Here is a 13,424-nt window from a genome sequence, read left to right on the forward strand (position 1 = left end):
CGTGTAGTAATGTAATGAAAAAAAGGGTTTTCAGACAAACTAGAAGAACGGACGATCAGGCACCAATGCGACGTGCTTCGCGGCGGCAACGGAAGGGCTACAGAATCAGAACAAGTCAGTCGTGGGTTGAGCGCCAAGAACTACACGGAGTCGATGGCTGGCATGGGGTGGCTTGGGTTTACTGCGTTGGTTCCCATTGTCAGAGGCTTGATTGCTTGAACTTACTCCACCCCTTTGCCGCCCCTGCATTCAGCCTCTGCAGTAGTACTGTACGACAGCAAGCACCGCTAATGCGCAGCAGGGTGCTGGAACGAACGAGCCAACTAACCCAAGTTCTACTGGAGCGCGGGAGTCACCAACAGCCGCCACCAAAATTAATTGGCCAGGAAGTTTCCGTTGCACGTTGGTCATCATTTTCATCACAATCGACAGTGAATTGTAGGCCAGTACTTTGGGTACTGTTGCGACGGAAATTTTTGCTCTTTTTTTTCGACTCTTTGTCCCCTGCCTTTCCCTTGACTGAATTTCCCACAAACACGTTTCAGATGTTGGCCGCCGCGTGGCGGACACTGGACGCTCAAGCCAGGACCGAGTAAAAGAAGCTCGGGAAGATCCTACTTAATAGCAGCAACACATTGGATGACAAGGTCTTCCAGGATAATTATTCAGGTACGGATGGCACCCTACGCAGAAGCTAGCGGGGACTGGGCTGCGCGGCGCTGATCGACACCGAGCATTCGCCCCTTGCGGCCAAGTTGTTCGCTGACGGGAGGCAGGGTATAATCATTACGGTACTTACTGTTCATGCCACCACCAACTTTGTCTTTCCCTCTTCTCCACACGGCGCATCCATCCGCCCTTGGCTCCCCCAAAACTCCACTCGGATTGTTGTTCGACATTCTCGGAAGCTATTGTTGGCCGCAGCCAGGGTTTTCCTCGAAGCAGGGCTGGGGTTGAGTCCGACTGAGCCAGATCTGGTTCATCCTTTGTCGTAGGCGCCTGGAATCCTTTTTTTGATTTCTTCTTCTCATACATCTTCCATTCACTCTTTCGATCGCGTCCTTGTCACACTCGTTGGCGACAATCCGATTCAACCATTGGGTATAAAGAAGTCAAACGGCCGTTGTCTTTGACCGACCTCTTTGTTTCGCCCGTTCCAGTCACTTACTTTGCTTGAAATTACATCACATAAAAAGAAGTTGATCGCGACTTCACCAAGTCGTTGATCTTTACTCAGAATCAGAATCAAAAACTCCACCACTCATCCACCAACTTTTAACAACGACAACAGTTTAAAAAAAGAACACCAACCTCCACCATAGCATCCCAAAATAGTCATGCTACCGACTTCACTTTACCTCCTCCTCTCGGCTGCCGTTGGCGGCGCTGTTGCAGGCCCTGTCTACACCCGCCAGGCAAACGCCACTGCCGCAAAGCAAAAGGTCATCATTGGCGGCGGCTCCATCAACAAGATCTCGATTGCTCAGTTTGATGGTGCCAAGTTCAACATCCTCAAGTCGGCGGCTTTACCTGTCCAGGGTGCCCCGACCTGGCTTGCATTCAAGGAGCCCAACTTTCTCTACAGCGTCAACGAGAACGGCGTTGAGCTGAGCTTGTTCACCGTTGATACGAAAACCAACGACATCAAGTTTGTCAAGAGCGTCAACGGCAGTGCCGGTGTCGTCCACCTCGAGTTCAACAAGGACAAGACCCGCATGGTCGGTGCCTCGTTCGGCAAGGGCACCATTGATGTCTGGAAGCTGGCCGCAGACGGAACCCCCGAGCTACTGGGCAAGCCCATCGCCACTAACTCGACCGGCGCGACTTTGGGCCCCAACAAGGCTCGCCAGGAGGCCCCTCATGCTCACCAGTCCGTTCTCGACAATTCGGGCCGTTTCTTCTTCGTCAACGACCTTGGTCTAGACACCATCACTATTGTCGACTCCAAGGACGACAAGTTCAAGATTGCCGACTCCATCAAGGTCTCTCCCGGCTGTGGTCCGCGTCATGGTGCCTTTTACCCGGCCACCGGCGATGCCACCCACTACCTGCTCGTTTGCGAGATGCTGAACACGGTCATTGTCAACAAGCTCAACTACACCGGCAACGCGGGTAACAAGGACAAGGAGGGTGTCCCTACCGTCCAGCCCATCCAGCTCATCTCTACCTTTGGTGAGAAGAACCCGCCCAACCCCAAGGCCGTCCCCGGCGCTGGTGAGATTGCTGTTGCCGCCGATGGCAAGTCGGTCTATGTTTCCAACCGCCTCAGCTTCGACCCGGACCTGAAGCAGAAGGGCAGGGATTCCATCGCTCAGTTCAAGGCCACCCTTGCCGGTGAGGCCAAGAACCTGGTCCTCTCTTTTGATAACAGCGTGGACTCTCAGGGAGCCGTTCCCCGTATGTTCAGCCTTAGCGCCGATAAGGACCAGGCAGTGCTCTTTGGCACGAACCAGAACGCCGGCAACGGTATCGCCGCCTTCGAGCGGTCCAAGGACAGCGGCAAGCTCTCGTTGATCAAGGGATCCGAGATTGACTACGCCGTCTTTGCCACCGATGCGAACAAGGACAAGCCTGGTTTTGGACCCCAGTTCATTGCTGGTATCCCCAGCACTGTCGGCAAGTGATTTGAACATCGTGCTGACTGATTGTCTGCTGTTTTGAATTCAACTTCACTTCTCTCGTGTCTTCTTAGCCACCCCATTAATGCTGTTTTTTTCACTGCTTATTTATACTTATTTCTTCTTCATACCCCCATTTAACTGCATGTGTTTTTAAATAGTTGTTGCAGGAACCTGTTTGACATGTTTTGTTCAAGTCTTTTGAGTTAACATCATTGCGAGAAACGTAAAAAAAAAATAAGCAATGGGCGTTGGGGCTTATGTCATGTTATTTGGTGCAGGTTTTGCACACGGTCATTGGTGATCTTCGTGGACGAATGATCACCTTGAATAAAATCTTCATCTGACACTTTGACTCGTGCTAACACTTCAATGGCGAAACCTGCAGTGAGGATATTGGCAACAAATGGCCAAATTGTCAGAAACATCGATGTCACTACCTGTCCATTGCACATTCACAATAGCCCAAACATGGGATCCGCCCTGACCGGCTCTTGCCCTATCTGGGGTGATTGCAGCGTTTGCAGTGCCATCCACCACCGGGCGGAGGTGTGAATCTGCTACTCTAGGGGGTTGATATCTTGACGTTGCCTTTCTGATATGTGCATTGGCATTGGGATTCGACTAACAAAACAAAAGTTTGAGAGACATTAACAAGGTGACCTTATAGAGAAGGCTACTCCTAAAAGACTAGCTTACATCGTCAAACAAAAGGAGATAAAGAGAGCAACAAATGAAACCATTATCCCGAGCAAAATACAATCGTGTTCTTCATGGAAAATTAGCAATGACGCATGTCGTCAGCCTCTAACCCACAGCATGTACATGGTTTTCGGGCCTTTCCCGTCCCCCCTTTTCACATCGTATAAGACGGCGAAGAGGTATTTGTCGAATCTTGGCCCATGTCATCCCTGTCCCCAATCACAGTCGCAGCCTCCATCTTGATTCGACGCAAAGCCTCTGGGCCGAGGCCCCTGCCAGATCGAGCTGCAGTCTGCAGTCGGCCAATCAGGCGCACTAGCACGTCGACGGCGTCCCTGTCTGTGGAAAAGACCTCGTCGAACGGCAAGAAGCCGCCTTCGTCTTCCTCGGAAGCTTCCTCAAACGACGGTGACCGCGTGGATGGGGTAGGCCCGCCAGGCGGCAGCGACGACGCGTTGGGCGAGAAGCGCCGCAGCTCGATGTAAACGCACTCCTTCATCAGCTCCTCGGCAAGGACGGAAGAGAGGATGAAGCGCATGTCGGAGGCGGGGAAGCCGGCGTCGTCGACTAGGGAAAAGACCTCGGCGGCGTAGTCGCAGGGCCGCGAGGCGTTGATGAGCAGGCGCAGGTGCGAATCCTGATACGTGTAGTCGAGGCGGCCAAAGTGGGAGCGGAGATGATCGTCGACGCAGCGCATGTAGACCTCGATGGCGGCGAGGGGCACGACGCCCGGCAGCGGGGCGCCGTGGAGCTGCTGCTGCTGGTCGACCTCGTCGGCGACCTGCGACCACATCTGCTCAAAGGGGTGGCCTGGCTCGAGGTAGATGCGGAGGGCGTCGCGGTACTGCTTGACCATCATGGTGATGAAGGGCCCGCTGCCGGGGATCAGGGAGAAGCGGTGCAGGAGGAAGAGGCCGTGGACAAAGGACCAGTACTCGCGCTGCTTGGCCAGAGTTGTGATTTGGTACATGAAGAAGTTGAGCATGGCCATCTCGGTGCTCGAGTGTGGATCGCTGTCCCGTAACATCTCCATGCTGCCGTGCTGGCGCCGCAGCTGGATCTGGTAAAGTTCTTCTGCGGACAGTTGTGGAAATGGTACCGTCGACGGGTCGTCGAGGCTGCTGAAGTAGCGGTTAAGAATCCTGAGGATGTTTTCGGTGGCCCCCGATTGCTCGGATTGACTACTCCTGGACGTTGTTGTTGATAGAGGATGAGGCAGAGGAGATGAAGTTCTCGTGACTGGACAGCTTCCACACGAGAGATTGGAATCAGAGTCGAGGTTGCCACTGGTCCTGCGCCTTATGGGTTGGTTCTTGCGAAGACCCCAAGTCTTGAGCCGGTACTTGTACATCTTGACACTGTTTTGGGAATCATCAGTATAGTGTCCTCCACTCAGTCAAGGTTGCATGGGCACTTTGGTTAGGGACAGCAAACTCTTACCTAGCCACTAGGCCATGGTCAACTCTCATTATGTCGATTACATCCTTCAAAGGCATGTTCTCCTTAATGTAGAGTTTCTTTATCGTCTCTTTGTGCATTTCCCAGGTTGCTGAACTAGGACCTTCAGTCCGGGAGACGGCTTGAGAACTAGACATTGTGAAAATATTCGCGTGTATAAGGCGGATTCCCGGCCGATGCTTTTCTTTGCTGGCAGTAGCAGAGGACGAACAAGAGATATGGTACTGAGGAGAGAGCATCTCAAAGCAGGCCAAGTCAGATATTTAGCTTAAAGAACGCTGCTTCCAGACCATGCGTGCTTCCTTGATGAATAAGGTTCCTATGCAGGTAGCGACCTGAGTCGAGACCTGATATAGTGACTAGGTTTGGACTTGACAACCGAATATCCAGTATGCCTTTCAAATTTTAAACAAGGCAGGAGACTTTGCAGGAGTATGGGTCCAAAACACTGGAAGGATCAAGATGCGAATATTAAAGAGGAGCATGGCCGGAGACTGCCAAGGACGCGCCTGGTACGTGGAGATAATAGAAAGTTCCCCAAAAACTGCAAACGAATAGGCATACTCCTTGAGATGGGGGCTCTTCTTGTGTAACCGTCCTCTTTAGGAAGTATCACTCGCAAAGGGGCAAGAGCTATGCAATCTGCCCAACCAGAGTGACGTAGAGACTCCCACTTTTTTATTTTATTTTTTTTTATTTTTTTTATTTCTTTTTATTTCTTTTTATGTAGCCAGTCCAGGGTTCTCAACAGCCTGGGGTAGAGAGTTTGCTTTCCTGGCGAACAAAGTTTAAGGACTGGGGTCATTTTGCCCAAGAACAAGCTCGCTTGCGATTGCGGGAGAGTCGGACCTTCCCAGGGATAAGGCACAAGGCACTGCCGAAAGACGCAGCACCATCGTCCGCGCCGTACTTGAAGTGAACGCACCAATACGGACAATGGTGGGCTCGCCTAAGTCCTTAGCACTGCCCATTACAGATGAAATAAAAAAAAAGTGGCAAGATGGAGGTGAGCAAGGAAAGTCGTCTGAGGGGTTTAGAGAGCCCTGTAAAGGCTGGTTCCAAGGAACCGAATCATGGTTGCCAGGAGGACGAACAAAGGTTGTAGGAAGACGATCTCATTCAACACCCCCCACCACCCAATAGCAATAGACAATTTCACCACCAGACTCCCAGGCGTTAATATCCACGCGGAACTAGCTAGCTGGCTGTCAGATGTGCATCGATGCTGTACGACACGAGACACACGAAACATTCGTAGCCACTTACAGTCCGTTTGGTAGGTAGGGCTGGGTGATGAGAGCCTCATATCCCTGTCAAAGGAAGGTAGGGGTATCGTCCCAGTCGACCTTCAGCTCGGTGGATCATTAAGCTCCGTATAGGCATGGTCCAAAACGGCGCCAGGAAATTACAGTATGTCGGCACGTCAAAACACTAAATACACGTCTCGCACACATGGTACTTAGCCAATTGTTTCCTAGGCGCAAAGAGAACCAAAGTGGGCTGGCCAAAAGTACAAGATGTGAATATGAATAGATCGACTCGCAATATAGTGGCAAATCCGGACAACTCCGGGGGAGCATGTCTGGATGTGTCGTGCTTATCATGGCTGCACTAATCTACCACCCACCTAAATTGCAAGGCAGAGCTAAATAGACGCTGCCTATTATTTGTCCTCTTGCGAGAATTAGCCTGGAAGTAACCCAATCCAAGCCTCGAAGACATATGCGTATGCTCATCGCCAGACTCAATGACTTCAGAATGAGTGGGTATAACCTACCAAAGCAGTAGGTACCATGAAACCTGGGCCACACAGGCGCGTTAGTGCAGCTGTGGCACTGTTGTCAACGTCGAGCTAGCCCACCACAGCTTAGTGCAGCGCAACTGACGACCACTAACGGCTCAAAGATTACTTTCAGTGTAACCATGTACTTGACCTGACGGTTACACAAACAAAATAGCCGCGGCCCGGGTTACACAAACACGAGCAAGGTTACACATCCCTCCCCCACCCCAATGTCACTTATCAGCAAAGCTCCGTTCACTGAAAAAAAATGAAAAAGATAAAAAAACAAGAGAGAGGAGGGGGGCCGCCCCCAAATCTAGAACGAGAACAAAAGCGTCAGACGCCCGATGATGGTTGTGGGGTAATTTGGCAAAGGATAGAAGCGGTCTAGCGGCAGTGGCACACTTCGCAAAGGGCAAAACTGCCTCGACATAAAGGTACTTCCTTCGACGGGCGTGAGGATGATAGTGCTGATGCTTGGGCTGACAAACCCCCAGAACCATACTCGATAGCCTTTTGAGCGCAGATCTCTATGTGATGGATTTCTATCGCCAAGTGGCCAGAAAGAATGGCCCTTTGGAACGTTATTTTGACGAGGTGTAGGATCGTATAGTGATGTTGTCAGCGGCTTGGCGGGCCATCAGGACCAGCAGACGCGGCTGCCAGACAAGGTAGGTAGGTAGACAAGCAAACAGGCCACTTTCCCCAAGAGGAATACTACGTAAGACGGTTAACATGTAGGAGGCAAGAGGGTCCAAATAAACTTGGGAGCTTGCCTAGCTAGGCAAGTCTCCGGTGGCTGGTCAGATAGGAAAAGCCTAGAACTACCTGACCGTACGTGGTAGTCTAGTCTAGAATAGTCCCAGTAGAAGTTCTACTCATCCTAGTCAATCAACAAAAAACAACGATCTGTGTAACTGAGGCTGTGCTTCTGCAACCTCACGACCGTCATGGGGCGGAAAACGGAAATCTTGAAAGGAACGCCACGGAAGCTTTGACCACATACAACTGGGCAAACTGGGGTACAGTACAGGAGCTCCATCACGCCAAGCTTCAGGTGCTTTGCACAGCCCCAGTTTTTTTATTTGGCAATTAACTTCCTGCCTCAATTGTCAGGCGCAATATCGGCCTCATTTTTTCCCCTTGATTGAACCCTGTCGCGTGCAAGCAAGTTGCAGTGAGAGGCTCTCAAACTATCAGACGCGGAGAGCTCCGCATCCCCGGGCCAGCAAAAGGACGAGTTCGCTCCGGACAAAACACGCACCTCTAATCAACCTCGCCGCACAAATCACAACTCGACGATGCCGCCCAGATTACCTCTTGCCCAAGCGGCGAGGTCCTGCCGCGCATCACTCACCACAGCCACGACGACCCCCATAATCTCATCCACACCGTCAATCACAACTCTCCTTGGCGCTTTGTCGTTGCAAACCCGCCGTCAGGCCTCGATCCTCGCAAACTTGAGGGACAACCCGGGTGCTTACAACAAGCGGAAGCGTGTGGGACGTGGACCTTCATCCGGCTATGGAAAGACCGCCGGTCGAGGTCAGAAAGGTCGCAAGGCGCGCGGCGCCGTAAACCCTTGGTTCCAAGGTGGACAGACTTCGCTCTTGGGGGTCTGGGGTAGGAAAGGATTTGTGAACCAGTATGCCTTCTCTTGAGATCCCTGTATAGCTTGAATCCTCTGGCAGGGCTGACCGCAAGATGTTTTTTCCAAACACCAGCCGAGCAGAAGACCTTGCAGAGGTCAACCTCGACCGGTTACAAGCATGGATTGATTCCGGCCGCATCGATGCTACCCAGCAGATTACGCCTCGGGAGATGGTCCGCAGCGGCCTCGCAGCGCGCGGCAAGGACGGCATCAAGATCATCGCACGGGGCTCGGAAAAGCTCAAGACCCCCATCGACATAGTCGCCTCGCGCGTCTCTGCTAGCGCCATAGACGCCATCGAGGCGCTGGGCGGCAAGGTCCAGACGCGCTACTACACGAAGCAAACCATCCAGCGACTGGTCCGCGGCGAGATGGTCCACACCACGGAGCCCCTGCCCGTCGGCGCCGAGCACGTAGAGAGGATTTTGACCGAGCGCAGGAGCCAGACCAAGCACATGTACCGCATGCCCGACCCCACTTCCCGTTGGGACATTGAGTACTACAGAGACCCGGCCCACAGGGGCTACCTGAGCTACCAGCTGGCTCCGGGTGACTCTCCTAGTTTGTTCTTCAAGGTGCCCAAAACATTTGCACCGAAAGTGGATCAGGCAGAGGGTGCACAAAAGAAGAAGAAGGATCTGGGAGACAACAAGATGTGGTGATGGAGCATCTTTTGAGTCCTTCTGTACAATATTATGTCCACATAGAGTGTATTATCCATATACAAGCATTGGGTTGGTATAAGACTGGCAGTTGTCAGTCTTGACTGGTAAATTCATATTTCATGCCCTCTCAGCTGTGATATTCATTCCAACGAGAGGTCTGCCTACCATCTGTGTTGACTATCTAAGTACATAGGTAGGTACCTGCGTATAAGCAACAGAACAAACATGCTACGTGACCAGTATATATCCCCACGTCAGTTGAATCATAACTGAGTACGTAACTGAGGATAAACAAACAAACTCTGCCAAGATGAAGCTAGATAGCAACTAACGAGGGCAAAAATGACAAGACAGTTGTTGATAGGTGTGAAACGCGGTAGGCGCTCGCTTAGCATTTCAGACTAGCCAAGACTTTTTTCCAGCCATCCCATCCCATAAAGACATGAGATCGAAAGTCGTACTTCGCGACATTGAGATGCTGAGGTGTGAAAAATTATTAGTCCACAAACCCCTAAACAGCTTCCAGTCCTGCTTGAATTAGAGTTGATAATTGTTCCTTGACAGAAATAGAAGTGTCAATATGTAGGTCGAAATTCAATTCATCAAATTGAGTTGCTTGAGGTCTCTTCCCCACGTGGTCAGCCCCTGGTATATCCACAGCCCCCAGCTTGCCACGGGTACAGTAATGTTTGACTGTTTACCTAGCTTGACGGATCGCATTGATTCGCATACAGCCGGAGCTAAGAGCCCACTTCCCTGCACAAGAGACGCAACACACAAGGAGCTCCTGCACGCTCTTAGGCCAGTGCAGGGCTTATTGAATCAGACAGACATTGGGAAGAGAAGATTCGATAAGAACTGCCAAATGCGTAGGGTATCATTTGAATCGTTCAATTCCTGGCCGTCTCAGAAACTAGGGCTTGTGAAATCATTACCATAAAGTGAATGCATTGGCAACAGCAAGCGGAACATCGCCAAATCGTTGGGAATTGATGCTACGAACGTCATACGCAAGCACTCAGACCCCACATAACCACATCCAACGACCGAACCGCGCGTCTTGGATTGTTTCGGCTTTGAAGCTTCGCGCCGCCCGCCCTCCAAACAGCCGACCAGTCTTCCCGGCTATTCGCGAAACATCATCCAGTTTTTCATTTTAGAACTCAGCGTCGCTCGTAGTGCAAATCAACTATATACCCAACCTACCTTCCTGGGTAGTCTGTGGTTATCATGTCCCTCTTCGGATCCTCGCCCCCCAAAGAGGAGGCTCTTCCCCGGAACGACTCCTTCGCCCGATCGCGACATAACCTCTTTGACGGCGACACGAACCAATCCTCGGCCTCTCTCTTCGACGACGATGACGACCTCACGGGCACAGGAGGCACCTCCTCGCCGTGGGATATGCCCACTCCGCGCAAGCAGCAGAGTCGCGCCGACCTGCTCCGAAGCCTGCTCTCCAACGCCGATGTACCAGATAGCTACGTGGATGTGTTTGACTCGGTGCTGCGCGAAGAGGACAGCTCGAGTGGACAGATTGGACCCAAGGGATTGATGCGCACCCTGTCCGCCGCGAAGCTGAGCGCAGATCAGAGCTCTCGAATTATGAGCATTGTATCTCCCGGGGGCGGCGAGCCGCAGCTCGGCAGGTCCGAGTTTAACGTCTTCTTGGCCCTGATTGGGCTGGCGCAGGAGAAGGAGACACTGAGCTTGGATGGAGTGGACGAGCGGAGACGGAGTGAGTATAATTATCTCCCAATGTTTTCTCTACGTATTTGGCTTAGAATTCAATATTTCCCCCCCATTTTATTATTTGCATTGGTACCTGAGGTGGTCATCTTATCGTCCAGCGACGCGACGGGGCATTTTGGGTACCTTGGCTAGCCCGGGCGGAACCAAGCAGTTTGGCTGGCTGGCTGTCGCAAAATCCGACCGTCGGATTCGCCTGGCGCGCAATCAAGCTGGGGCCTGCGTGCGTTACTTTACTTTGCTTTGTAGCTCTTGTGGGGCGAAAACTGCGGAGCTGCCCAAATCTCCAATCGATCACGATTTACTGTACTGACCTTGGCCAAAACCGCGTCATCATTTGTAGATCTGCCAAAACCAAAACTCCCCGGCCTTCTTAATTCCGGTGCTGGGCTCCCAGGCGTGTCAGAGCTCGCCGCAAAATCGCCGCAACGCCCACTCACTCCGCCGCCGAAGCCCGACCAGCAGAACAACCGACAAGCCGAGTCGACGCCGACACCAGCGCCACGCACCGTACAGAAGGCGCCGGCACCTCCGCCCATGGACTATCCCGATGATCCTTGGGGGGCCCCCGAACTTCATAGAAATCACGACCATGCACGGGTGAATCCTCAATCACCCGCCAACGGTTTGAACTATAACCAACAGAACCAGCAGCAGAACGAGCAGCAAGTAGGCGCCACCAACGGCGCTTACCAAGCCCCCGAGGCTGCATCGCCCGCTGCAGCACGCACCACGTCTACGTTCACGACCGCGAGCGCGACGTCGCAAAATTCGGAATCGAGCTCAAGGCCCGGTCACGTCAGTCATAGCAGCATGTCTGGTGCCAACGCCGGGTCTGCAGCAGTGGTAGCCGAGGGAGGCTGGAACACGGGCTACTTTGGGGATAACAATTCTTCGGTTGCCTATACCGATCCTTCTGCCGCCAGCACGCACCCAACCTCGCCTTTTGGAGGCAATCCTCTCCCAGTGCCCGGGCATGGTAGGATTCCTTCCCGAACCCTGGGCCCAAGCAATGGGCAGCCGGGTAGCACAGTTGAGGAAAATGTGCAGGTGGTTTTGATGCCCGAAAAGGAGGGCATGTTTATGTTCCAGCACCACAACTACGAGGTCACAAGCCCTCGGAGAGGAAGCAAAGTCATCCGGAGGTACAGCGACTTTGTTTGGCTGCTCGACTGCCTGCACAAGGTTTATCCCTTCAGGGTGCTGCCGCTGCTTCCTCCCAAGCGGGTTGCCGTCAACGGTAACCACCTCTCGAATGACGGCGCCTTTATTGAAAAGCGTCGTAGGGGTTTGAATAGGTTTCTCAATGCGCTCATGCGCCATCCTGTGTTGGCAAAGGAGCAATTGGTAGTGATGTTTTTGACTGTGCCGACTGTAAGTCTAGATGTTTCTGCGTGCACCGTTGTCAGCTTTGACAGCTTCCGGGTGACCGTTACAACAAATCACTGACACTTGAGCGCAAACACACAGGAGCTCTCGGTGTGGCGTAAGCAGGCAACAATATCGGTACAGGACGAATTTTCTGGCCGCAGTCTTCCCGATGGCCTAGAAGACTCTTTGCCGCCTCAACAGTTGGAAGAGCTTTTCCTCCGCACAAGGTCGGGTGTGAGGCGATCCGCAGAGCTCTACATACAGATCTGCATTGTTATGGACAGACTGGTCAAGCGTGTCGAAGGTGTCGCTGCAGACCATGGCCGAGTTGCCATGTCCCTGCAGTCGCTGTCCGAGGTCTCTGCGGATACCTATGCAACCGACAATGATGAGGTACCGCGTCTCAACGATGGTCTTCTTACCATGGGCAAGCACCTGCGTACTGCGCAGGCTCTCATGGAAGACGAGAGCAAGGGATGGGACGCAGGTGTGCTGGAGGATCTGAAAAGGCAGCGCGATGCCCTTGTGGCAATGCGGGATATGTTTGAGCGTAAAGAGAGGCTGGACCGTGACAACATTCCCCAGCTCGAAAGGCGCATCCAGAACAATGAGACGAAGCTCTCGAATCTGCGGGCGAAGCAGGAGGGTCTGGTCAAGCCCGGAGAAATTGAGAAGGTGGTAGAGTCTATCATCAAGGTACGTCAGAATAATCGGATCCGTATCCCGCTGGTCTGGGACCCTTATGCTAACACATCATTGCCGCATACAGGACAAGGAATCCATTGTCAATCAGCACAACCGCCACGTCTTCGTCAGGGAGTGCGTTCGCGACGAGCTGAGCTACTTCCAAGCCACCCAGTACCACATCACGCGGTGGAATCAGGACTGGGCGCAGGAGAGGGTCAAGTACTCCGAGATGCTCGCCGACAACTGGAGACGTCTGCTGGACTCGCTTGACGGCATGCCGACTGGGGAATAAGCCGTGTCGGAAACCAGCCCGACGCGTTGTCTTGTGTACCTAATGGCGTCGTACACAGCCGCTGTTTTCGCCCTTTCTCATATCGCATCACCCACATTTGTCGCGAAAGCGACATTCACAATTTGTATATTTTCTTGTCAATGCTTTTTATCATCCTCGCTGCGCTTTCGATAGGCCGTTCTTGCGATACCCACAAGTTGTTTTCGCACCGCCGTATACCAGGAGACGACAACTGCCGGCACGCTTGGTTGGCATTGGTCGCTCCTTGCTGGATCTTAGTATAATTGTAGTTGCGTTTGTCAATATAATCCCGCTATCTGACGACATCTAGGGCATCTGGATTTCAGTTGAGCCCATTTCATTCCAAATAAGAAAGTAAATTGTCGGCCAGGGAGACATGCATCGAGAAGCCTGCTCTAATTCTCCTTCGCTTTATTTCTTCGTCTAATGA

At 52.5% G+C, this 13,424-nt stretch overlaps 4 protein-coding genes across 4 annotated transcripts; 3 read left to right on the top strand and 1 right to left on the bottom strand.

Moving 5' to 3' along the window:
• Positions 1–389: 389 nt before the first annotated feature.
• On the top strand, positions 390–2,967 carry MGG_06631 (uncharacterized protein). Its single transcript, XM_003716848.1, has 2 exons — positions 390–669; positions 777–2,967. Exon 2 carries the CDS (start codon positions 1,338–1,340, stop codon positions 2,622–2,624), a length of 1,287 nt encoding a protein of 428 aa, XP_003716896.1. The 5' UTR covers positions 390–669; positions 777–1,337; the 3' UTR covers positions 2,625–2,967.
• A 507-nt stretch (positions 2,968–3,474) lies between these two features.
• On the bottom strand, positions 3,475–4,952 carry MGG_06630 (uncharacterized protein; the record flags this gene model as incomplete). Its single annotated transcript, XM_003716849.1, has 2 exons — positions 4,761–4,952; positions 3,475–4,678 (listed from the first exon to the last, which is right to left on the bottom strand). The coding sequence occupies exons 1-2, from the start codon at positions 4,913–4,915 to the stop codon at positions 3,475–3,477; spliced, it is 1,359 nt and encodes a 452-aa protein (XP_003716897.1). The 5' UTR covers positions 4,916–4,952.
• A 2,504-nt stretch (positions 4,953–7,456) lies between these two features.
• Positions 7,457–9,117, top strand: MGG_06629 (54S ribosomal protein L10). Its single transcript, XM_003716850.1, has 2 exons — positions 7,457–8,206; positions 8,286–9,117. Exons 1-2 carry the CDS (start codon positions 7,863–7,865, stop codon positions 8,872–8,874), a joined length of 933 nt encoding a protein of 310 aa, XP_003716898.1. The 5' UTR covers positions 7,457–7,862; the 3' UTR covers positions 8,875–9,117.
• A 527-nt stretch (positions 9,118–9,644) lies between these two features.
• MGG_06628 (sorting nexin mvp-1) lies at positions 9,645–13,299 on the top strand. Its single transcript, XM_003716851.1, has 4 exons — positions 9,645–10,612; positions 10,967–11,997; positions 12,094–12,690; positions 12,764–13,299. Exons 1-4 carry the CDS (start codon positions 10,108–10,110, stop codon positions 12,971–12,973), a joined length of 2,343 nt encoding a protein of 780 aa, XP_003716899.1. The 5' UTR covers positions 9,645–10,107; the 3' UTR covers positions 12,974–13,299.
• The last annotated feature ends 125 nt before the right edge of the window (positions 13,300–13,424 follow it).

The sequence above is a fragment of the Pyricularia oryzae genome, chromosome 4 (assembly GCF_000002495.2).
Source record: "Pyricularia oryzae 70-15 chromosome 4, whole genome shotgun sequence".
Classification (NCBI taxonomy): Eukaryota; Fungi; Ascomycota; class Sordariomycetes; order Magnaporthales; family Pyriculariaceae; genus Pyricularia; species Pyricularia oryzae.